Source organism: Felis catus, chromosome C1 (assembly GCF_018350175.1).
Source record: "Felis catus isolate Fca126 chromosome C1, F.catus_Fca126_mat1.0, whole genome shotgun sequence".
Lineage (NCBI taxonomy): Eukaryota > Metazoa > Chordata > Mammalia > Carnivora > Felidae > Felis > Felis catus.
In genome coordinates this window covers 5,410,094-5,436,737 of record NC_058375.1, presented here as the reverse complement: position 1 = coordinate 5,436,737, position 26,644 = coordinate 5,410,094, and the positions used below count along the sequence as shown (strand labels likewise).

Here is a 26,644-nt window from a genome sequence, read left to right as displayed (position 1 = left end):
AGATATCACACGGTACCATTCCTTGCATTATATTTGTTGCAAGTCACAGGGTGTAGGGGTTTTTAAAAATGCCTACAAATTCTTTGATTCTCCCTTCCAAGGGTGCAACCCAATTCTCCTCCTCTGCACTTAGTGACACACGTATCACATATATCACTATCATATGACACATGAATAGAACATGGCAGAAGTGAAGATATGTGACCTCCAAACTAGGTAATAAGAGGCACTGCAGCTCCTTCCACACCCACCGGCCCCCATTCTTGAAGCCAGCTGCCATGTCATGATGACCCTTTGACAGCCCTATGGACAGGTCCACATGGTAAGGAACTGAGGTCACCTGCCAATAGCCACGTGAGCCAGCTATCTTGGACATGGCTTGTCTTGGTTTGTTTGGGCTGCTAAAACAAAAAGACCACACAGTGGGTGGCTTGAACAACAAACATTTATTTGTCAGAGTTCTGAAGGCTAGGAAGTCCAAGATCAAGGTGTTGGTGGATTTGCTGTCTGGTTTCTTCAGAGATGGCCATCTTCTTGCTGTGTCCTCACCTGGCAGAAGGGCAAGAGAGGTCTCTTGATTTGTCTCTAATCCCATTCATGGGGGTTTCATCCTCACAACCTAATCACCTCCAGGCTCTACCTCCAAATACCATCACTCTGGGGATTAGATTTCAGTACATGAATTTGGGGGAGACACAAACATTCAGCCTATATAGCAGAGATCAAGGCTTCGGCTGATGACTGTAATCTGAGACCCTGAGCCAGAACTACCCACTTAGGCCATTCCCAGAATCCTGATGATCAGAGACTGAGATAACAAATGTCTGCAGTTTTAAGCTGCTAAGTGTTAGGATAACTTGCTACTCAGCCATAGATGATAAATACACAGGGCCAGGCCAGATTTGAGGGAAGGCCACATATACTCCATTTATCAATGGGAAAGTATAAAAGAATTTGTGGACATGTTTTAAAACTGTCCTAATTCTTAAGGGAACAATAAAGAATTATTTTGCTCCCCACAGACCCCATAAAAAAAACTAAGTGCTCTGTGGAGGCTTTACAGCAAAGCCTGCTTTCATTATTTGTTCTTTTTTTTTTCTTTGAGAGAGAGAGAGAGAGAACGGGGGAGAGGGGCACAGAGAGAGGGAGAGAGAGGCCCAAACAGGCTCCACATTCAGTGCAGAGCCTGACACGGGGCTCAGTCCCACAACTGTGAGATAATGATCGGAGCTGAAATCAAGAGTCAGATGCTTAACCAACTGAGCCACCCAGGTGCCCCTCATTATTTGTTCTTCTTAATGTCAAAACAGTAGCATGTGTGAAGAATCATGGGTCTCTACTTGGTCAAAGAAAAGAGAGTTCTTGATGAAACTGGCCACCATTTACTTTATTAATAATATGATCTCTTTCCCCAGAGTTTCTCTCAAGTAGCTTCACTGAACATATTGTGCTTGATCTCATCTTTGATCATGCCATTCCCATGCTGGTCCCTACCCTCTTCTCCAATTTCCCCTTAGTAGGGAACTAACTCTATTCAGACTTTATGTCCTAGGCCAGGAATCCACGATACCCAAAAATACACCCAGCGAGCAAAGGCTATGAACCCACTGCTGCCTGGGACTCCCGGGAGGATTTCTCTCTTACTGTACTCGCTACCCTGCATGGTGAAGACCTGTTTGTGTGTCTGTCTTCCCCATCAGGAGCGCTGTGGGGAGTGTGTCTTATTCTGCACGTTGGTGCCAGCATCCAGCACGTCCAGAGCACTGCCTGTCAGTCAACAGTGGTGATGGTGACGGTCTCCATACCTACAGGACAACAGTAAGAGCTGACACCGTGCACCATGCCAAGCACATTTTCACACCATCTCTCTTAATCCTTGCAGTGAGAAGGATGACTACAATTCCCCTTTGGCAAATGAGCAGGCTGTGGCACAGAGAGATTAAGAAATTGTCCGTGTTGCCTAGTTGGTGAGTGGTACGCCCATCCATTCACAAGAGTCATCAGACCTCAGAGTCTGCACTTGTGCTGTGATTCCATATTGAATTCTATATTCTCAATCCAAACAAAACCAACATCAGGATTCTTAGAAAGAAGTAACATTTAAATACATAATGTTTCTTAGGTTAGTTATAATGATATTTTATTAATAGGTGCCATATTATTAAGTGGGAAAGAAGAGATGAAAGAGAATAAGGCACAACAGAGTCAATTTTAGCGCATCTTAAATAAAAGGTGTGCACAAAAATGCTGACATAGGTAAAGGTGGGGGACATTCTTTGATTGGTCTGTAAGACCTACTCGTACTTAGAAACGTACAGGCTCAATGACCAGGAAAGAAACCACTGAATCCTTCAGCTATATCCCGACATTTCTTATTTTCAAACCAGTGACTCTATTTTACCTTCTAAAAAACAATTAACACAACTGGCCTGCATACAGGAAGAACTCAGGAATGACCCTCCAACCCTAAGCCACTACAAAGACTAATACAGACCTCACGTAAACTCAGGAGTTGTATTTACTGGAAAGGGATCTCCTGTTGTAATGTAATTATATTCTAATGCAGGCAAATATTGTTTTCTAAAATGCATTTTGATGTTCACCGATTAAGTTATCCTGCTCTATGTAGGCGAGCAAGACAGGAAGGTGCAGAATGCAAAATAAACATGAGATTGACCTCACAAAGGTAAAAAGAACAACAGATGCTTTCTCCAGAGGCTTTAATGTGGGTATTATAACTATGCTCCGTGGGGTAAAGGTAAGTACACGACAGATGAATTTTTGTGCAGAGGACGTGTCTTCTTGAGCACCCCCTCCTAGGAAGCTTAATCTGGTCTACAAACTGGGCAAAAGAGGTGAGTATACGTGTGGTTTACTCATTTGTGTTCTGAATGCAAAAGCTATTATTTGAGAATCTGCACAAAATGTGGCATGGAGAAATCATGAAGAAAAGGGGAAGAAAAAGCAATTTCCAGCCCAACACCATTATTCAGATAGAGCCTCCACTCCTGTGACTATTAAGTCCTCCTAACAAATGACCCATCTTGAAGGGAGGAAATCAAAGTACAAATAGCGACTACTTGAGAAATGTGAAGAGCAAACAAGGAGGTGGACTGGTAAGGAAATCAAACTTGAAAATGGAGGGGGGAGTGGTAAGTTTCTCATTGTTTTTCCTCTTTTCTTTCCTGCCTTACCCTGAGGGCAGCCCTGGTCATAAAACTCTGCAGCTCTGTTTTTTTTGGGTCAGAGAACCAGGAAAAGCAATCCTCACAAACCAGAGAGTGTGGGAGAATCTGTTTTCTCTCTCTCTCTTTTCTCTTTCCAGGCCTTGCCCTGAAAGCAACCCCAGTCTCATATCTACAAGGTGGCAGAGAGCATAACAAAGTCAGAGAGAAAGTCTGGATTTCTGGCCATAGGACTGAGAAAGGAGCCCCTGGGAGCCAGAGAGTGTTCCGGGAATTACAGAGAGGAGGGAGCTGGTAAAGGAGATCCCTTAATTCTACATATGAATGGGCACAGGTCCGCAGCTTGCCCTTGGGCTGTGCATGTGCAGGAGAGACTCAGAGCGACATAGCAAAGACTTTGAGAATTGAACTACAAACATAAACAGCTGCCTGCACCCCAGGCTAATCTCTGAGTGCTACATGCATGAAACAGACACTAAGGAACACAGCAAAGGTTTTAAAAACTTAAGTGACATTGGAACCACCATTCACAGAAGGCAAAATAGAACTTGTGGTAGGAACCTAGCCAGGTAACTGTATGCTAAACAACAAGTCAGTGTTCTCCAGAGGATTTCAGCAGGACACAGAGTCTCACAACAAAAGCATCAAAATCAAACACTGTTCGGCATATGAAGATCCAGGAAAATGTAAACAACTCTCAAGAGAAAAGAAATCAACAGATACAAATCCTGAGTTGACCCTGATATTGGATTTAACAAAGGCTTTAATGTATTATAACTATGCTCCATGGGGTAAAGGTAAATACACTTCAAATGAATGGAAAGATAGAAGCTCTCAGCAGAAAAATAAAAAAAAAAACTATACAGGGGTGCCTGGGTAGCTCAGTTGGTTGAGTGTCTGACTCTTGGTTTCAGCTCAGGTCATGATCTTGCCATTTGTGAGTTTGAGCCCTGCATCGGGCTCTGCGCTGACAGAGCAGAGCCTGCTTGGGTTTCTCACTCTCCCTCTCTCTGCCCCTTCCCTGTTTGCTATCTCTCTCTCTCTCAAAATAAATGAATAAACTTAAAAAAAAAAAAAAGAAAAAATACACTATATAACAGAAATGGAAACTTTAGAATTGAAAACTACAATGTCTGAAAGGAAACAGAATGTGGATGACAGAGGAAGAAGTACACTTGAAGATAAATTAAAGGAAATTATTTAACTTGAAAAACAGAAAGGTAATTAAAAACAATTGAACAGAGCCTCTGGAAACATCAAACATCAAAACATCTAATATTTGTGCCATTGGAAGTCCAGAAAGAGAAGAGAAAGATATTGGTATGGAAAAATATTTGAAGAAATAATGACCAAAAACTTCACAAGTTTGGTGAAAGATATAAATCTACAGACAGATTCAAGAGCCATCAAACGGGGTATACTTAAGGAACATTAGGCATAATAATCTGGTGAAAACCAAAGTTAAACGAAAGATCTTGACAGCAGCCAGAGAAAAGTGACACCTTGTACAGAGAACAATCGAAATTACCGTGAATTCTTCATCAGAACCTATGGAAGACAAAAGACAGCAGATCAACATTCTACACTCAGTGCAGATATTCTTTAGGAATGACAGCAAAACAAAGACATTCTCAGATGAAGGAAGACTAAGAGAATTTGTTGCCAGCACAACTGCTTACAAACAAATACTAAAATGAGGCTCTGTAGGCTGAAGGCAAGTGATGCCACAAGGAAACGTGGTACTTCAGGAGTTCCTTTAGGAATGAAGAAAGAACAATAGAAATGGTATGTATCTGACTAAATATAATAGACTATTTTCTTAAGTTCTCTAAAATACCTATACTGCTGAAAGGAAAAAAAATAGAGCATTGTCTGGTACAATTTTAAGTGAATATAGGTATAATACATAGGACAACTACAATATAAGAGAGGGTGTAAAAGGACATAGATGCTTACAAGGTGTGTATATTTTACTTGAATTGGTAAAATATTAATCTAAGTAGACCATGAGAAGTTAGGTATGTATATCATAATCCCTAGAGCAACCACTATAAAATAATACAAAGAGAAATGAACAAAAAACACACCAATAGATAAATTTAAATGAAGTACTAAAAACATTAAAATAATTTAAAAGAATGTACGAAAGGGGGAACAGAGGAACAAAAAACAACCAGTGAGAACAGAAAAAAATATATATATAAAATGGGAGGCCTAAAGTCAACCATATCAATAACTACACTAAATGTAAATGGTCTAAACACACTGATTAAAAGAGAGCCTGTCAGATTAGATTAAAAACACAAGACCCAAATATATTCTATATTTAAACAAATATAATGACTTAGGTTAAGAGCAAAAAGATAAAAAGAGATACACTATGAAAATACTAGTCAAAAGAAACTGGAGGGGCTATATTAATATAGACAAAGTAGATTTCAGAAAAAGAAACAATAAAAAGGGGATCCAAAAGGACATTATAATAAAAGACTCAATTTACCAAGAAGATATACAATTCCTGAATGTGCATGCACAACAAAAGAGCTTCAAAATTCATGGAGCAAATCATGATGGAATTAAGAAGAAAATTCACAATTATTCCTGGAGATGTCAGCAGTCTTCTCTCAATAATCAATAATTTCTAGTGCAGAAAATCAGCAAAATATACAAAACCTGAACATTATAAATCAACTTCATCTAATTGAGATTTGGAAAACATTCCATCCAAAACAATAGAATACACAATCTTTTTAGGTGCACATGGGACATTCATCAAAATAGGCAATTTTGGGGGATTATAAAACAAACATCAACAAACTTGAAATAACTAAAATTTTGCAAAGTACATTTCCTAATTATAATGAAATGAAACTAATAATTACAGTAAGGTATCTGGAATATACGAAAACATTGTGAAATAAGAAAGGACACTTCTAAACCTATGAGTCAAAGAAGTCATGAGAAAAATCAGAAAATATTTTGAACTGAATGATAAAATATAGAACACATTAAAGTTTGTGGATTCCAGGTAAAGCAGTGCTTAGAAGAAATCTACAAGATAGTTTCTAGAACTAAGAAGTAAATTTAGCTAGGTCACAGAATATAAAGTAGTATACAAAAATTAAGTGTATTTTTATGTACTAGCAGTGAACAATTAAAAATAGGAATTACAGGTGCACCCGGGTGGCTCAGTCAATTGGGCATCTGACTCTTGATTTTGGCTCAGGTAATAATCTCACAGTTCATGAGATCAAGCCCGCATTGGGCTCCGTGCTGACAGTGTGGAACCTGCTTGGGACTGTCTGTCTCTCCCTCTCTTTCTGCCCCTCCTGCTCTGTCTCTCAAAATTAATAAATAAATTTAAAAAAAAGGAATTACACAGACAGGACCATTTCTAATAGCACCAAAACCCATAATCCTACTCCCAAGTGAAACTTTTTTTTATCCATTTTGAGTTTATTTTTGTGTCTGGTGTAAGAAAGTGGTCCAGGTTCATTTTTCTGCATGTCGCTGTCCAGTTTTCTCAGCACCACTTGCTGAAGAGACTGTCTTTATTCCATTGGATATTCTTTCCTGCTTCGTCAAAGATGAGTTGATCATTCGTTTGTGGGTTCATTTCTGGGTTCTCTATTCTGTCCCACCGATCTGAGTGTCTGTTCTTGTGCCACCAAATGAAAAAAATTTTTTTAAGTGATACAGAATCTGTATGCTGGCATGTATCGCAGCATTACTCATAATTGCCAGAGACTGCCCTTCAAATGGCGAATGGATAAATTGTGACACACCACTAAATGGAATATAAAGAATAAAAAGAACTGAAATATTGATTCAGGTAAATTTCAAATGCATTATGCTAAATGAAAGAAGCCAGCCTCAAAAGGTTACATACTGTATGATGATTCCATTTATATGATATTCATGCAAAGACAAAACTTTAGGGATGGAGGGGGCATCGTCAGGGATGTGTGTAGGGGTGTAGGGGGAGGCACAGACCACAAAGGGTCAGCATGAGGGAATTTTGGGGGGTGAACGGAATTATCCTGCATCTTGATCATGGTGGTGGTTATATGATTATCACTGTTTAGCAAAAAGTGTACATTTCCCTGCATGATTAAGTTCAAATTAAATTAAAAATGTTAAAAAACAAAACAAAACAATGGAATCCACAGTCCTCATCTGAGTCCAATCTGAGCTACCAGTCCAGTTCAAAACATGGTAGAATTGCAGACTTCGACATCAAGGACACTGGAGGAAATTCGCTTTTGTCATTGTTGTTTTAGTCTGGTAAAATAGAATAAAGAAGGGAAATAAATGTGTTGTATCATGTTGTAAAAACGAAGATATGGCCAACAACAGTCAATAGTTTTTTTTTTTTTTTAAGTCAGAGGATATTTCTCTTCAGAAGAAAAATATTGGAAAGCTCAATAAGGCAATATCTGTCTTCCTTGTACATAATCATGTACATAATTGATTTCTTTCTCCAGAACGCACCCATCTTTGGATTCTTCCCCTTGGTTTCCTTTTATTCCAAGAGAGCTACTGAAATCCCTGCATTCCTTCCCTGTGCTTGAAATAAAAATATAGAGTAAAGTGTAGGTCCAGTGCAGCAGTGATTTCTACAGCGTCAGACAACTCTATCTTCAGCACAATCACAATGACAATCACATCAAAGTGTATTTGAGTTTTGTTCTTTGATTGCCACACTATTGTTAGACTGTCATTTTTTTTTTTTTTTTTTTTTTTTATCCAGAAGCTATAGATTAGATCGATGTGCATTTGTTCAGGGAAATATTGTGTATGTAAGTCTTCCCAACAGGGATGAACATTAACTGACTTGCAGCTGTGGCCAAAAGTCCATCGAGTGGTACAGAACATTAAGAACAAATATTTTTCAGCATTTTGTAAGTGGGAATGTTCTGTAAGTTATGTGTTCTTACAATACAGTACAACAGTGCCCTTTACCAAAAAGCAAAACCAGACAAAATTTTTTAGCAATTTCTCAAAATAATTTTTTATTCCCAGGTGATGACTCAAAAACATTAATAATGTGCAAAAATACAACTAAATATCAAGTATAAAAATCCTTAATAAGGCAAAAATATATCCCCCTGTAGTTCTGTGAAATTCATCCATTTTCATTTACTTTTGATTATGAGCCATAGAGTACAATTATGACAACACTTATCTTCTATTATAAAATCCAGAAATGGGCCTCAGAATTTGCTAAATAATGCTGATTTAATTTCTTTAAAAAGTTTATGATAAAAGTGTGGAGTTTAACATCTGATATAGGGATACCCTATAAAACCAATTCCTTTTGTTTTGGGTATCCCAATAAGTGACAGGGCAGTTCACAGCCTTAAATCTGATATACCCCGACAGATCTAGCATGGGTTTGAGTCCTATGAATTAACATTAAAAATAATTTCTTTTATATGTATTTCAAATTAACACTAGCTTGATCACGATCTTAAGCATCCGTGTGTGAGCTGAATAGGGCTATCTGGAAGTGGTACTTTCTTTGTGTCAGTAGATAAATATTAATCACTTGGGTCACTGGGGGCAAATTGTCATCTGTTCCCGCAGCCTGGGCGGAGATGGGTTTGGAGCCAGCAATCCAGAAGGCAGGAAAGGGCCAGAGGCCTGGGAGCCCCTGAGGCCCCGCAGTCTCGGCGACGGCCGGACAGTTTGTGTCAGACCTTCCCCATGTTGTCGTCCGGGAGCGCGGGTAGCGCGCAGGTCGGTACAGAAATTTACACGTGGACACCTTGGATGCCTTATAACTCGGAACAGGTGCGGACAGGTGACGCCCGAAGGGCCCGCGAGACCAGATGGCTTGATTATAGGAATGCTTATAGGGATCAAGTACAACAATCCAAGTGCCAAAAACTACCCGCTTCGGGTTCCGTCCCCTCCCTCAGCCCCGGGCTCCGAATCCCTCCCACCTCCTGGGGCTCGGTCCTACACGCCCCTTTTTGTCCTTCCAGGTTACGTCCCTCCCGACTTCCACCTCACTCACCTGGCTCCACCCGCGCTATCCTCGGAGGCCTCGCCCAATCTAAACTGCAGCCGCCTAGCCCCGCCCCTCACCCGTATTGGCCACGCCCCTTCCGCCTGTGCCCTCTCGCTGCGCCACGTCAGTCACGTCACCCCTTGCCAGGCCCTCTCCAGCCCCGCCCCATCACTCCCTCCAGGTACCGCCCCCTCCTGTCCTGTAGTCGCGGCGGTGGCTGGTGTGGCTCGCGGTACCCCTGTGCGGATCCCAAGTCCTCTTCCCCTCCCTACAGCCCCCCACCCCAGGTCATCCTATGCCGGGCTGTCTCCTGCACTTCCTGGGCGGAGGGACCTCGCGCTCAGGACGCCAGTGTTGCCTCCCGGACCCACGGGCCCAGCCACGTGTTAGTTAGCAAAGCACCTGACATAGCAGCCCAGTAAACACACGGAGAAGGAAAAACAAGAAAGGAAAACTTATTTAGGGGAAACTTTCTAAAGACATTCACTTTCGAATAAGTTATGTACAAACCAATAAAAACTAGTGCAGGTGGATGGGTGGATAGATGGTGGATGGATGGGTGGATAGATGGTAGATGGATGGATGGATGGATGGATGGATGGATGGATGCGTGGGTGGTCAGGTGGATGGATGGATGGATGGATGGTCAGGTGGGTGGGTGGATGGATGTGTGCTCAGGTGGATGGATGGGCAAGTGGATGGATGGATGGATGAGTGGATGGATGGATGGATAATGGGGGGTGGGGTGGATGGGAGTACCGCGAATTGTCTTTTAGAACAGTGGCCCTGGGAATCAGAGCTTTGGAAAATTTCTACTGGAAGAGACCAGGTGCGATTTGGCCGGGCATGTATGTATCATACAGACAACACATTCTTTAATTAAACGTCAGCATCATCAACAAAGTTTTTGAGCACCTGCTAGGTTCCAGGCAATGAGGATACCGCAGCCAAAAAAACAGAAGGCCCCGTCCTCATGGAGCACACAGATACCAGCCCGTAGGAGGCTGCGGAGAGAAGCCAGGACAAGGGTGACACGGCACCTGAGGTGAGGGAGGGTTCTAGGGTGGCATCTGATTAAATGAACTTGGGCTTGTAAATCACTGAGTGCCCGTCACAGAGACAGCACACCGTATTATGTGTTTGAGAAAAAAGCACATGGATGAATGGTGAGAAGACAGCAGCCCCTGGCAGGTGGGGCTGGCCTGGCCCTCGCAGCTGGCCCTACCGAACACTGATTTCACTGAACCATCAGGCCAGGTCACCCTGTGTCCGTGCTGGACCAAGACAAAAACAACGGCGCTGGTAATCAGGTCTGCTCAGACAAAAACAGGAGCGCATTCGAACCACAAAAACGATCCAACATCCCCTACCTGGCTAACACGAGAGACGGCGTCTTCTCTTCCAGTCACTACTTTAACCTCATATGGTTTGTCCTGCTTCCTGGATAACAATTATTGAGATCCAGGAGTGGAATCATCTCTGCTTCCTGACAGCAGTCAAGCCAGAGCACGGCCCTGCTTCTTGGAGCCCCCACTCCACCATATCACCCACCCCAACTCCTTAAGGTCCTTTACAGTACCTCCTTCCTGGGACGCCACATGGTCCCCCATGATGCATGTTTTTATGAATCACATCAAAAAACCCAACTTTGTTTGGCTCTGGGTGTGTCCTTTTTTTTTTTTTTTTTTTTTGGCTAGCAGACATTACAAAAAAGAAGTAATAAAAGTGAAATGAGGGGCGCCTGGGTGGCGCAGTCGGTTAAGCGTCCGACTTCAGCCAGGTCACGATCTCGCGGTCCGTGGGTTTGAGCCCCGCATCGGGCTCTGGGCTGATGGCTCAGAGCCTGGAGCCTGTTTCTGATTCTGTGTCTCCCTCTCTCTCTCTGCCCCTCCCCCATTCATGCTCTGTCTCTCTCTGTCCCAAAAATAAATAAAAAACGTTGAAAAAAAAATTAAAAAAAAAAAAGGTGAAATGATTTTTTTAAATTTTTTTCAACGTTTATTTATTTTTGAGACAGAGAGAGACAGAGCATGAATGGGGGGAGGGTCAGAGAGAGATGGAGACACAGAATCGGAAGCAGGCCCCAGGCTCCAAGCTGTCAGCACAGAGCCCGACGCGGGGCTCGAACTCGCGAGCCACAAGATCGTGACCTGAGCCGAAGTCGTACACTTAACCGACTGAGCCACCCAGGCGCCCCAAAAGTGAAATGATTTTAACAGAAACAATAGTTTGATATTCTATATGTTTAGAAACCTGAGAGACCCTCTCCATCTTTACACTGGAGGATTCAGGTAAGCTAAGTTCTGATCTTAAAAAGGGCCTGCAAGAAATACAGGGGAACTTTGGAAATCAAAGCTTAGATACTGTTTCAGGGGACAACTGGGTCTTCTCACTTGAAATATCAAATACCTCTGTGAGTCAGGGACTCCGACGCACTGTGTAGAATTGAGTTTTGATGATTAGATCTGAATTGGCAAAGAAGTATCAAGGATACAGGCTGCCTTCCATCACGTACGAGTTAAGGAAGAGACATAGAAATGACAATCACGATAAAGTCACCCAGCTGGCTCAGCTTGGCCCAGTGCCCGTCCTCCTGGTAAATACATCGTGGTGGCATAGCCACGTTGGGACTTTTCATTTCCGTTTAACTCTGCGCCCAGCCCTCGGTTGCAATTAATATTCTCTGTAACGAAAAGCCTTCTGTGACATCAGAAAGATGAAAAGTCCTGGCCGAAGCCATTCGGGCATCATTCAGGTGACATTTGAGTCATCCCTTGAACGTTGCCTAGATGAGGCTCCCGTGTAATTGGATGAATCAGATCAATAAAGAGAGTGGATGTTTAGCCGGCATCCCCCTTCCCCGCCCCCCTCCTCGTCATCCACAAGGCGTGACGCATCCCCCGATGCATGAAGTCCAGACCTGGAGTGTCATTGCTTTGGCAGCTCATCCTTCTTTGAAAAGTGGCCTTCTGGGTCACCGGGGTGGGGATGGACGTCTCTGCTGGGAAAATAATGCCTGGCAGTGAAGATCCGGCCCATCTGTGGCTGCCCACAAGGTTCCACTGAAAGGCAGCACTTTTAAGGCCAATGGATAGACCACTTTTTAAAAGTATTTTATAAAAATCTAGGCCCATTGAGTAAGGCTGTTATCACTAGGCACGTTGTCATTTTCTCAGGTGGTCACCTCCCTTCCGGGGAGTTGTGGACAGGGCCATACTCATCCAGTTCCACAATGTGGCTCCTCTCAGGCACCCCTGCTGTGGAAGGGCCCCTAAGCACCCGCGGCTGGTGGCAGGGCTCCCACCTTCCAACACTGCCAGGTCACATGAAGGATATCAAGGACGGGGAAACCATCAGCCCAGCCAGGTATGTGTCCCTGTAGCAGGCCCAGCGCTCACAAGCTGCAGGAACTTGGCAGGCTTCTGGACTTCGTGCAGCCTCCCTTCCAGCATCTGAAAAGCAGGGATGTTGCCCTAGCTCCGTCCCTCCCCCTGGACATTCCGGTACGTGTGTCCACAACATGCCGAGCCTGGGACACCTGCATGGACATTATCGTTATTATTCCACTGATAGAGGAAGCACCCGGCCTCGTAGGCCTTCCTCCATTCTTTCTAGAGCTCATTCTAATCAGCCTCTCAACCCTCGATGCCACCAAATCGCTCTTTCCAAAGACTCCGTGGGCCTCCTGGGCCCTCATCTCCTCTTCTCTCCTTTCCTGTCCATCCCCAAGTCCTTGGTGACCCATGCAGCCCTATGCCTTTGCACACCATCTGCTGACTTCAGGTTTAATCGATAGCCCAGGTCTTCTGCCTGATCTCGAGTGCCTCCAGCTCCTTCTTGACCTCTGCCTGGCAGGTCTGATAGGCACCCCAACCAACATGTCCAAACCACTCTCGACAATCCCCCTGCAAACCTGCTCTACCCACGCATGTCCACATTTTCTTACAGGTGATGGAGCCCTTCCAGGTTCTCAGGTCAGGAATGTTGGGCAATTCTCTTGAATGCCATTCTCTTGAGGCAATTCACCAGAAAATCCTAGTGGTTTGTCCTTCAAGATAGCTACAGGGGTGCCTGGGTGGCTCAGTCAGTTGAGCATCCGACTCTTGATTTCAGCTCAGGTCATGAACTGTGAGATCGAGCCCCACATTGGGCTCTGCGCTGACAGTGTGGAGCCTGCTTGGGATCCTCTCTCTCTGCCCCTCCCCACTCATGCTCACTCCCTTTCTTTCACTCTCTCAAAATAAATAAACTTAAAAAAACCCACAATAAGTGCAATATCCAGCCATTATTACCAGCCCCAGTTCCAGCCTTTAGAGGGCAGTCTCTCCTCTTCTGCCTTGTCCACGCCCCACCCCTTGCAGTCTCCTCCCCACACAGTGGCCAGAGTGAGCCTTTAAAAACACCATTCACATTCTGTCATACCTGTGCTCCACACAGGCTTCCTAACCTACTCACTTTAAAACTCCAGGTCCCTAAAATAGCCATCAAGAACCTAGATCTGTCCCTCTACCGTCTCTCTGTCTGCAACCTGCACTGTCCTCCCCCTTGATCAACTCTCCTGGAGCCATGCTGACCCCCAGGGTGTTGCTGAAAGCAGGCAAGACCCAGTCCTACCCCAGGGGCTTGGCAGTTCTATCCCCTTTGCCTGGAATGCTTTTTTTCACAGAGAGCCGCACAACACTCTCCTCCTTTCCTTCTATACTGATCTCCTACCTAAAAGAGCCTCTCCATCCCATCACCTTCCTAAGTCTAGTTCTTCATGGCATTTATCGCCACCTGATACCCAGATGTGAATGACACATTAAAAACCCTTGTTTAAAACCCTTCATTGCCTCTCCTCTTTGCCATTAAAGGACGCAAATCCAAATTCCTTACCTTGGTGATATGATCTAGCCCCACATACCTCTCTGGTCTTAGCAAGCTGTGCCCAGCCTTTCGCAAACACACTGAGCGCATCCTCTGGGCTTTGGTTCAGGCTGTTTTCTCACCTGGTCCCCATTCGCCTCTCCCGAGAAGCCCCCCGATTCTCCTGGGGGGCGAGGTGGGGCTACGATGCCCAAGAGTTATTGCCATCGTGCAGTTGACAAGGACGGCATTCACTGGCCATTTACACGAAATGGTTATCTGAGATACAAATTAATCTAAACTAAACCTGTAACAAATACAGATTAAGTTTTTCATTAATCTACATCAACTCTGTATCTGAGAGTCTATAACCTGTGATTTTACACTAATAGAAATAAGAGTGGACCCCTGTGATGTCTGAGATGTCATCTGAATGTGAGCTGTGCTGGTTTCAGGGACCCGGGTCTGTCTCAGAAATGGTGTAGACACTGCATTTCTGAGACAGTGTCTGAGGAGCACAAATGCACTCCTGATAGGTCGTCCCGGATTATGACAATTAGTCCTCAGAAAGTCCTAAACAGGCTTGAGACACTGGGCAAAGTCACCCCTATCAACTTCTCCTTAGGGAGCCCTCCCAACTGAGGACCCTGCCCATATGACACAAGAGTAGAGACGACAGTTGTTTCAGAACAGACCAAAAAGAGATTTGTGACTTTTCTATTTAGCCAATGGATGCTGGTGCTCCATGGGCACGAGTCACCCCAAATACGTCATATTAACTCTTTGCTTCTTCAAGACACACAAAAAACGCCCCTCTGGTTTAAGAAGGTACTTTGCAACTAACGAAAGGGACCCCCACCTCTTAGGAAAGGTGGTCCTCATTCACACCTGTTCTGCCATAGACACGAAGCTGCTCTGCTTACCAAGGACCGTGAGGATTGAATGATGTGTCAGTACATTTCTGGGACAAGGTGACATTGTCATTGAGGGTCTGTTGAAGGAAAGAAGCTAATTTTCTTTTAAGCTTAAGCCTGTAGTAGTAACTTAATTAGGCCATGCTGTAAAATCATCACTAATAACTGTCAGAAGTGCCCCTGAGTCACCAGAGGATGACAAAGCTTGGCAGACAGCCTCTTCCATAGAGAGGAGCATCTAAAGTTCACCCCACCTCTCAGAAATGTCCTCAAGGGGCACCAACAGTCCCCCAATCTCAGCCTGCCTGCTTCCGGACCTCACGGCAGGACTTTCCTTCAGGAGTGCTTTACATATACACGTGTAATATATATATGTAACACATAGGTATGTGATATATAATAAAATAAGGGCACCTGGGTGTGTCAGTTGGTTAAGCATCCGACTTTGGCTCAGGTCATGATCTCGTGGTTTGTGAGTTCGAGCCCCGCATGGGGCTCTGTGCTGACAGCTCAGAGCCTGGAGCCTGCTTCCGATTCTGTGTCTCCCTCTCTCTCTGCCCCTCCCCTACTCGTGCTCTGTCTCTCAAAACTGAATGTTAAAAATATTTTTAAATAAAATAGCACTTAAAAACAACCCTTCACCCTACACAGTATTTTCGATTTCGCAGTATTACATACCAGTTCTTGTCCACATACTCCCCTTTTTTTAAATTTTTTTTTTCTCAACTTTTTTTTTTATTTATTTATTTTTGGGACAGAGAGAAACAGAGCATGAACGGGGTAGGGGCAGAGAGAGAGAGGGAGACACAGCATCGGAAACAGGCTCCAGGCTCCGAGCCATCAGCCCAGAGCCTGATGTGGGGCTCGAACTCACGGACCGCGAGATCGTGACCTGGCTGAAGTCGGACGCTTAACCGACTGCACCACCCAGGCGCCCCAACACATACTCCCCTTTTATTACATGGTGTCAATCACCTTGTATCCTAATTCCTTAACGTTATTTTATTTTCCAAGTTTCTGTAATCTTTTAGTTATCATTTGAATGATTACTAAAATTATGTGTTGCTACGCTCTATGATCTTCTAACTTACACACTTATTTTGGGCATTTAGGCCAGAACCTGGTGCCTATAGGCTGAATTACAGCTCTTTGTGGGTGTATACTATTTGACAAAGAGTGGTCTTACAGTGCATTTTTTGTCATTCTTGTTTTTTATTTATTTTTTTTTTAGAGAGAGAGCGCATGTGCGTGCACATGAGCAGGAAAGGGGCAGAGGGAGAGAGAGAATCTTAAGCAGATTCTATGCTCAGCTCGGAGCCCGGCTCGGGGCTCAATCCCAGGATCCTGGGATCATGACCTGAGCAGAAATCAAGAGCTGGATGCTCAACTGACCGAGCTACCCGGGCTCCCCAATCATTCTTGTTTTCTAATTTGAATTAGTTGCCAAATCATGGATAGCCCTTAAAATTCAGATTTCTAACATTGAGAGTTGGCAACTAGCAGCAGGAGTCTACCTCTAGAAAGAACATAAGCTCTCCACTTTGCCACAGTCCCCACCACTCCCTATCGCCTTCGCCAAGCCAGCCTCGCTCATTTACATGATCACTCCTTGATTTCTGTAGGCAGTTCAGTCTGCAACCTTTGATTTAATGCCTTTGCCTCCACAGACAAGGATGCAGATGACTACAGGCAATGTTTTACTTCTGTTGTTTTATTTCTGTAGGGTAGATTTCTGAAAGCAGGTTTATCGGGTGTAAGTATATTTTGGCTCCTGCCATACTGTATTCCATCTGGGATGTCCTCTCTCGCGCAATAGCTGCCCCAGGCACCCTCACGCGGGGCTGTTCAGCAAAAGCCCTGCTGCACTGGGCCAAACCCTCTCTCCTAGGAATTTGCAAATTGGATGTAAAGATAATATGTCTGAGCTGATCTTTTTTTTTTTTTTTAATGTTTATTTATTTTTGAGAGAGTGTAAGTGGGAGAGGGGTAGAGAGAGGGGAACTGAGGATCCCAACAGGCTCTTTAATGACACCCCCTTTTGGGGCTTGAACTCATGAACTGTGAGATCATGGCCCGAGCTGAACCCGGAGGCTCAACAGACTGAGCCACCCAGGTGCCCCTGGGTTGATCTTAAACTGAAGAAAGGCATGTTTTGGGCAGTGGGCTTTATGTTTGGTCAAACACACGTGGAAAGGAAAAGAAATCAGTTCTGCAAAGAGAAAGAAGGAGATAAAATGGACAGAAAGATGTCAAGGCAAGGAAATGTAGAACCAGAGAGAGAGAGACAGAGAGACAGAGAGAGAGAGACAGACAGAGAGAGACAGAGAGAGACAGAGAGAGAGAGAAGGAGGGAGGGACTAAGTGTGAGTCAAGTCACTAAAGGGCAGAGGTCAAAGGAGCAGGAATTCCTGTCACTCTAGGTCCTGGTGGGTTTCTGGTTCTGCTACTTACTGCACAGCCCCTTGTATTCTAGAAGCTATCCTGTGTCGTTCCAATACACTTGTTTTCTTAAGCTGGAGCTCAGTGGTTTCTGTGGGCGCCAACTTGGCCATCAGGTTCTTGGGAGCCGCTTTCTGTCTTCTCGGTCCACGGCTGTGTCCCCCACCTGTCAGTGCAGGCACATTGTAGGTGCTGAGATGTCTGAATACGTAGATGAATCTGCACTAAGATGACCACCCTCCACTCTACCAGACCTGGGAGCGTGTGAAATTGCCCCGACTGTCCCTGTCCCTGTTGAGGCACTGATGACCCCCATACTGCCCATCCCAGGGGTCCATGCTGCATGGTACCTGCCCATTAGTGGAACGCTCCCCTCCCTGGCCGGTGCTGGGACTCTTCTGTTAGTGCCCCACCCCCTTCCCCAGGTGCTCCTCTGCATCCGCTGGGAGGTCCTCCAAATGTATGGCTCCCTGATGCCGTCTGGGTCTCTGCTCAAATGTCCCCTTCCCGGAGGCCACCCGACTGTCCTGTCTAAACTAACATCTTCCCTGACTGCCTGTCTCACTGCACGGTCTCCCTGCTATGCTTTATTCTTTCTTTTTTTTTTTAAGTTTTTATTTATTTTCAGAGAGACAGAGACAGCATGAGCTGGAAAGGGGCAGAGAGAGAGAGAGGGAGGGAGGGAGGGAGGGAGGGAGGGAGAGAATCCCAAGCAGGCTCTACACTGCCAGCACAGAGCCCAATGTGGGGCTTGAACTCACGAACCGTGTGATCATGACCTGAACCGAAATCAAGAGTCAGACGCTTAACCAACTGAGCCACCCAGGTGCCACCACTATGCTTTACTCATCATAGCAACAAAAAACTATCATGGCAAATATTCATTTTGTTGTCTGTTGCCTCCAGTTAGAAAGTTCACAAGAGTAGAAACTTACCATCCTTCCCCTGAAACAAGGCCTGACACTTTGGCGCCCCACACGTTGATTTCACAGGTATTTACTGAGTGCCTACCACGTACAAATAACGACCTAAAATATGTAACCGTGCTGGAAGGCGCTTAGTGCAATGGGACAAATAGAGCGAGGCGGGAGATGGTTAAGGTTGTGGGCAGCTTTGTTGCAATTTTTAAGCAGCAGGGTCAGGGAAGGACTCACGTAGGAGGTAGCGCTCTAGCAAACACGTGAAGGAGGTGAGGAAGAGAGCCAGGCACATGTCGGAACAAAGACCGTTTCAGGTCGGCAGCAGTCATTGCAAAGGTCCTGTGGCAGGAATGTGTTCAGGAAGCAGTAGAGTTTAGCTGTAGGGGAGAGTGGTATTGGAAGACGTGAAACATGAACCTGGAGCCAAGGGAGATTTCAAACGCAGTCACCCTTATTCAGGTATCATTTACATACAATCAAATGCACCCACGTTAAGTATATAGTCTGAGTTTTGGTCAATGTATATATAACTATGTAACTGTTGCCTTGGTCAAGACACAGAACGTTTTCATTACCCCAGTGGGTGCCCTAGTCTCTGCACAGTCAACCCTCCGCCTCCCACTGGAGTGTGCTGCAAGTTCTAGAACTTCATTTACGTGGAGTCATGCTGCACGTGCTCTCCGAGGTCTGGCTTAGTTTGCTCAGCACAAAATTTTTGTGATTTTATCATCACGTCGTGTTTATCAGCAGTTCCCTTGTGTTGTTAAGCAGAATCCTCCTCATAGGATTTAGCACAGTTTATTCGTCCATGCGTCTGTGGATGGACACTGCGTTGTTTGCAGTTTTCTGCTATTATGAACAAAGCTGCTGTGAGTGTTTGCATACAAGCGTTCCTTGGGCCTATGTATTCATTTCGCTTGAGCATCTGTAGACCTAGCAGAGTCTAGCGGCGGGCTTTCTGGGTTGCACACTTTAATGTATGTTTAACTTTACAAGAAAGTTACAAACAGGGAGGTTGTGCCGTTGTTTTTTTTTTTTTTTAAGTTTATTTATTTATTTAGAGAGGGAGAGAGAGAGCACTAGCAGGGGAGGAACAGAGAGAGAGAGAGAGAGAGAGAGAGAGAGAGAGAAGTAATCCTACGCAAGTTCCACACTTCCAAGTGCAGAGCCCAGCGCGGGGCTGGAACTCACAAGCTGGGAGATCGTGACCTGAGCCAAAATCAAGAGCCGGATGCTCAACTGACTGAACCACCCAAGCCTGCCGGTTGTGCTGTTTTGTTTCCCCACGGGCCCTGCGCCTTCGCCAACACCTGGGATTGTCGGTCTTCTCGGCTGCAGCTGCTGTGGTGGGTGCATGGTAGCCCCTCACTGTGATCTTCATTTGCATTTCTCTGATGGAATCAATGCTGGGTATTTCCTCATGTCCTTATACACCTTCTTATACTACGTACAGGTGTGGAGTATGTGTTCACTCCTTTACTTGGGTTATTGGCTTATTGAGTTGCAATTCTTTATACACATTTTGTATCTACAGAGAAGTCTTGCATCAGGGACCCGTTTTGTGACTATTTTCTTGCAGCAGTGGCTGGTCGTTTCATTTTCATACCAGCATCTGGCAAAGAGCAGATGTTTCTAATCCCAGTGCAGTCGGGTCTATCCATTTCTTGCTTATGTGGTTGGTGTCTCGGCTAAGAAATGTCTGTCTACCCCAAGGTTGTGGAGGGGCTCATGGGTTGTTTTTTGGTTTTTTTTTCCCCCCCTAGTCATTCTGTAGTTTTAGCTTTTATTTCAGGTCCATCGAGGGTTTTGAGCAAGGACCTGACATGATCACACTTGTGTGTCAGAGGCACCCCTGTGCTGTGTAGATGCCGGTGGGGCAGAGTGGGAGTGCAAGGCAACAGTCAGACGCGGGGAATATTGATCGGCGAGGGTTTCAGGTTTGTGCTCTATCCCTCCTTGATGGATAATATTGTAATTTAAGGCTGCTTTGGGCCCAAATGTCTGCTGTGCATTTTAACTTATCTTTACTAAAGAACTGATTTTAAGTTTCAATCTGGACATTGTCATTCTTTGGGTATGGAAGCCCCCAACACAACAAGACAGTTCATCTATCATTCTTGAGAGGTTACAAAAAGGGAGAGCAACATATTCCAGGTCACGCCTGCATCATGCCTGCTGGGACTCATCAACCCATGTCTTCACCTTGGCCACTTCAACCCCGGTGCTACCCTTCCTTGAATTTATGATTTATTGCTCTCAGTTACTCTTTTGGCCAGATTTATAAACCTAACTGTTCTGTCTTTATATAATGCCTACTTTGTACACTAGGCAATGACAGCAAATTTATTGTCTAGGAGTTGTTAACCTTGAAAAATTACATCAATGCAAAGTGATTGCCTTTTAGCCTCCATAGCCAATAAATTTAATTTTTTGGAGGGGGGTGATATGAGTCATAGGATCATATATATAATCGCCCATCACAGAATGAGGAGCAAGTTGAAAGTTCTGAGCAACAGAAGCCAAGAAGGAAGACTTCCGTCTCTTGCCAAGCATGCACAAGCTGGTTTCTTGTCTGCTTTTCATAGGATGCTTACAACCTCTCTTCTCTCTGCCCGTCCCTGACTCCAGGGAAGAGGCTCTGAAGCTCTCAGGTAAGATGGATTTGTCCCCTTTATGTTAGTCTTGGAAGAGTCTTTGAGGGTCTCATATGCAAAGTTGGAGACAAGGACGGGAATTCTTTACTGAAGGAGTCTTGCTAAATTAAGTCTTAGCTATGGATAGAATACTAGAGGATCCTTACGGCACATTGTAGGTTTTTTACTTTCTTTCTAAAACATAGGGGTCAAAAGGGTGGCTTTGCTTAATTCATGTCACTTCTGTAACCCAAAAATGTTGTTTTGGTTGTTTTTTTTCCAATTTTAAAAACTGTACTACATTGAAAACATCATTACTCTTAGTTTCTATTTTAAACGAACTGGTTGGATGTAGAATTTGGTTGTTCCAATTGTAGATTAAAACTATTTTATATTAAGTTAAAAAGTAATCACCTGACGTGTTATATGAAGCAAAAATATTTATTAAAAAATACAAAAATGACAATCTAGAGCTCGGGATGACACCGATTTCCAGGTACAAGTATCTTGTCCTTTTGATTTATGTTCCATTCAGATCGAGTGTAAGTTGAATTTTTTAAAAAAAATCAGTCAAGCAGATACTTATTTTGCTATTTCCTCTTAATTTAGTTTCAGAAATGAAAAGGCTGATGCTTGGTTATTAGTTTCCACTAAAACTTTAACTGGATTTTATCTTGCCTTTCATTTGGGGTACTTTTAGACTTAAAATTTTAAGTGAAGAGGAAAACCCTTCTGGACCATTGATTTTATAATTTCTTGTCTCTAAGGTTTCTCCCAAAAGGCTTTTTGACAATCAGCAAAAGCCTTGTTGGTCAGTCATCTGTGTCCATGATTTGGCGCAGCCCATGACCTCCTGTCAGTCACATCGATGGTCAAAAACAGGCATTGAGAGGCACCTGGGAGGCTTAGTTGGTTGAGTGTCTGACTCTTGATTTCGGCTCAGGTCTTGATCTCAGGGTCGTGGGATCAGGCCCCGGTTGGGCTCTGTGCTGAGTGTGGAGCCTGCCTAGAGATTCTCTCTCTCCTTCCGCCCCTCTGCCCTGCTCACGTTCTAAAAAAAATAAATAAAAATAAAAATAAAAAACAGGCGTTGACTTTACTGAATCTCTGTGCTATTTAGAAAGAACAGTGGAAAGCAAGCACAGGATGAAATCACGATTGACTATTTAGAGAGTTCTGTCCCCTTCAAAAATGTACTATGTATTAAGATTTTTTTTAAATCTTACATTTAAAAAATGTATTATGATTTTTTAAAAACAAATTTAACATTTATTTTTGAGAGACAGAGAGAGACACAGTATGGGGAGGGGCAGAGACAGAGAGGGAAACACAGTATCTGACAGAGGCTCCAGGCTCTGAGCTGTCCGCACAGAGCCCAATGCGGGGCTCGAACCCATGAAATGTGAGATCATGACCTGAGTCAAAGTCAGACGCTTAACCGACTGAGCCATCCAGGAGCCCCTATTCTGATTTTTTAAAATGTAGATCAGTGTAGCATCGTATTCAAATTCTAAACAGGTGGCAGCCTGCCTTCAAGCTCTTGCCTAAACTTTTCCAATGTATTTGTTTTGACATAAATGAGCCTTCATTACACACACAGTTACACGTGGTCAAATTTTATAGATTTTCATGAATAATCTTCAGAAATGCTGTGAATGTGCTCAGATGCCGTCATAATGGTTTCAGTGCATTGTCTTCCAGTCAAGGTTGTAGCTGAGCATCTGGAAGCGGCCAGCAGGCGGGTATTCCAGGACTCCCGGAGCCTCTGATCTCAGAGTGCGGCTGCCGGCCAAGAGAGCCTTCCGGGAGCCAAGTGCCCGCTTAGTACACCTCCCACCTTCCACGTTCCTTCCACATGCCGTGCACGCACATCCCTACACATCTTATACACACATACCGCACCTCTTACATGCCATTAAACTGACCACATTTCACATTAAAAATGTTATTACTATCAAAGTATTTAAAGAGTATTTTAAGGTTCTTTCTTACTATTATATTCAATAATAATAATAATTCAATAATTGCGGCAATAGGCAGTAGATAAATAGGAACAAAAAAGAACTACTTTTTCAAGTGGAAACTCTTTTTTAACAAATTCTTCAAATTAAAAAAATTTTTCTTAATGTTTATTTACTTTTAAGATAGAGCACAAGTGGGGGTGGGGGCAGAGAGGGAGACACAAAATCCAAAGCAGGCTCCAGGCTCTGAGCTGTCAGCACAATGCCCAACGCAGGGCTTGATCCCATGAACTGCAAGATCATGACCTGAGCCCAAGTCGGATGCTTAACCAACTGAGCCACCCTGGCACCCCGGTGGAAATGTTAACTGGTCCTGTGGCTCAGCTCCACTCTCCTATTCAAGGCAGCCGAGCGGCTTGGCAAAGTCACACAAGGCAGAAGAGAGTCAGAATTAGATCCACTCCTCTTGACTGGCCTGCCAGCTTGCGAATCGGATCACAGCATTTCCACCTCTTTGTTAAAACACCACTGACAGATCACGAACTTAGCATTTGGGGAATTTCTAGTGTTCTCTCTCTGTCCTCGAGCCCCCGAAAGACAACAGGGAACAGAAATAATTGATGAACCAAGCTACTAACCTCTTCTATTACTCTGTGTAGCACCTGATGGAGACGCAAGATCAACCTTGGATGAACTGGAAAGAGTGTACCTCCTGCAAATGCTGGAGATGTTAGGGGCAGAGAGAGGCGACAGTCTTAGGAAAGCAGGTAAAATAATTCATGCGTGTACAGGCTGTCTGACTTTATTGCCACTGAATTACTCCCTATTCTCATCCACTATGTGAGGTAAAAACCTGTTTTGGAATAGAAAGGTGTTCTATAAAACATGCTAATAAACTGCCCAACACTCTCCACTTCGGGTGTAAAGACTCCTCTGCAATTTGGTGTTTTCTCTTTCTCACCAACTCCTTGCAAGCATCATGCTCTCCTTGGTACCTCAGCATATCTACATTTTTTTTCTGTACACATTTATTTTGGAGAGGAAGGAGAGTGTTATCCATTCCCAATAAGTGCAATTTTATTTTTTTTTAATCTTTTAAATGTTTATTTATTTTTGAGACAGAGAGAGACAGAGCATGAGCAGGGGAGGGGCAGAGAGAGAGGGAGACACAGAATCTGAACCAGGCTCCAGGCTCTGAGCCGTCAGCCCAGAGCCCGACGCGGGGCTCGAACTCACGGACCGTGAGATCATGACCTGAGCCGAAGTCGGATGCTTAACTGACTGAGCCACCCAGGCGCCCCTATTTATTTTTTTAAAAATGTTTGTTTGTTTATTTATTATTTAATGTTTATTTTTTAGACAGAGAGAGAGCATGAACGGGGGAGGGTCAGAGGGAGAGGGAGACAAGGAATCCGAAGCAGGCCCCAGGCTCTGAGCTGTCAGCACAGAGCCCGACGCGGGGCTCGAACTCACGGACCGTGAGATCATGACCTGAGCCGAAGTCGGACGCTCAACCGACTGAGCCACCCAGGCGCCCCTAAAATGTTTATTTATTTTGAGAGAGAGAGAGAGAGAGAGAGTGCACATGTGCACACAAGGGAGGGACAGAGCGAAGGGGAGGAAAAGAGAATCCTAAGCAGACTCCGTGCTGTCGGCGCAGAGCCTGATGTGGGGCCCAGTAAGTGCAAATTTAAATTCTGGGTTCCTACTTGTTAAAATCTTATGCAAATTACTTAATCTTCTGGTACCTCAGTTTCATCATCAGTAAACAGGATTCATACAAATATCCACCTCATGGGGCTCTTGTGAAGTCAATGAGAAAATGCAAGTGAAACGCTCACCGCAATCACACGCAGTTATCAACAAAATGTTAGCTCTTACTAGTTTCTCCAACTGTATTCCACTAAGCAATGACACCAAGGCTCAAAAAATTTTTGGAAACAAAATGGGGACTTTAATAGACACTGTTTAATAGAAGTCCATTCATGTAAAATGTTTTGAGTGGACTACTGGGGAGAACACAGCGCCCTCTGTGAACTCCATCAGAGACAAGGACAAGGGTACTTGCCCAGCAGCCTTCAGGTAAATATTGCTGCAGAGTGAAAACAGGGAGATCAGAAACTAGGCACGACTCAGTAATACTCTATTTTGTGTGTTTTAAATAAAACAAGCATAAAATAGAAACCACAGACCTGATGATGAATGGTTTTCAAATACTGTTTTCCAGGTCTCGGTACTGGCACTGCTAACCCGCGAGGAGGTATGAGACAGGTAAGTGACCATATTTAGGAGAGCTGGGTGAGGCATTTTACACCTTGACTTTAGAGGATCCTACATTCTTGAACTGGGTAGCGTTCGGGGTAGAAATCATGCCTTCAAGTAACTGGCCAATCAGTGTTATCTTGGAGCATGTTTTTCTAAATTTTGATGTGTATAAAATGTGCCCACCAGACCTTATCCAGTGCTCAACTTTAACCAAGCTCTCCCCAAACATTTGACCAGAGACCATTTTTGTTGTTGTTGTTGCTGTTGTTTTGTTTTTTGGCTTAGTGCCCAGTAACATCCTTATAAAAATACACTGGAAACACTCGATCCTGGAGGTGGTGTTCACCACCCGAGGTCCCAACAGGGATGAACCCCCCCAGAAGGGGCTGGTGTAGCTTCTGCATGTGACTAACTAAAAGTTATCATTCAGATGTTTATGAGTGGAAGGATTATGGTTAAAGACTCTAAAACCACAAAGGTAATTAGGAGGATTTGCTCATGAAATTCTACAATAAAAACAAACCGAAGGGTCCATGCTTAAATAGGTAAATTTCAGGGGAAATACAAGCCCTATTTTACACAGAAGATGGTTACTGTACAGAACATGTTACTGACATTATTTAAACAGAAAGAGGTCAGTGAGGGCTTAGGAAACTTCATGGCCATCAGAGGGCTACACAGACTTGGTGGACCCCTGGCTGGGCACAGGGAGACCTTCCAGAGCCATACTCTGGGTTCATACTGCAATTACAACGGCAAACAATTTCAAAGGTCCTATGTCTTAACTACAGTTCCTTTTTCTTGCAGCGGTCTTAATTCATTGATAACCTATGTTTTTTGTTTGTTTTTGTGCATTGTTTCAGTTTCAAGCTTTCTTTGGACAAGATCCTAACATTTTCCTGAGTCATCTTTTGGCCAGAATCAGGAAACAATATAAGAAACGTGGATCTCCTTCTGAATGCTTCTGGAAATACTGTGTCTGAAGTAAAACGAACATCTATTAGTCAACTCAAAAACAACCACCTTAGAAAGTTAAAAATAAAAATGTCTGACTTGAAAACAGCATAGAAAAAAACTAAGCAAACTATACCCCGTTCATTACTATTTGGAAAAATAAATCCTCTATGTTTTGCAAATATCATGAGTGGTCATTTTATTTATAAACAGGCCCTGAACATTTATAATTTTTCTTTCCATCGATTTATTTTTTTAAAATATTTATTCATTTTTGAGAAAGAGAGTGTGCATGAATAGTGGAGGGGCAGAGAAAGAAGGAGAGAGAGAAAGCAGGCTCCACACTGTCAGCCCAGAGTCCAACATGGGGCTCAATCCCACAAACTGTGAGATCGTAACTGGAGTCGAAATCAAGAGTTAGACGCTTAACCAACTAAGCCACCCCAGTACCCCTTCGTGAATTTATAAGGAACTCTCTGAAAATTGAAAAGTAAAGCTAATAAAATTAACAGAAG

At 43.9% G+C, this 26,644-nt stretch overlaps 1 protein-coding gene and 1 long non-coding RNA gene across 2 annotated transcripts; one reads left to right on the top strand and one right to left on the bottom strand.

The window, feature by feature from the left end:
• Positions 1-7,071: 7,071 nt before the first annotated feature.
• LOC109502060 lies at positions 7,072-10,885 on the bottom strand. Its single transcript, XR_002160404.3, has 2 exons — positions 9,205-10,885; positions 7,072-7,466 (listed from the first exon to the last, which is right to left on the bottom strand). It is a non-coding gene; the product is annotated as an uncharacterized LOC109502060 (long non-coding RNA).
• Positions 10,886-20,674: 9,789 nt separating this feature from the next.
• On the top strand, positions 20,675-26,309 carry UTS2 (urotensin 2). Its single transcript, XM_003989563.4, has 4 exons — positions 20,675-20,967; positions 23,570-23,677; positions 25,138-25,181; positions 26,039-26,309. Exons 1-4 carry the CDS (start codon positions 20,868-20,870, stop codon positions 26,156-26,158), a joined length of 372 nt encoding a protein of 123 aa, XP_003989612.1. The 5' UTR covers positions 20,675-20,867; the 3' UTR covers positions 26,159-26,309.
• The last annotated feature ends 335 nt before the right edge of the window (positions 26,310-26,644 follow it).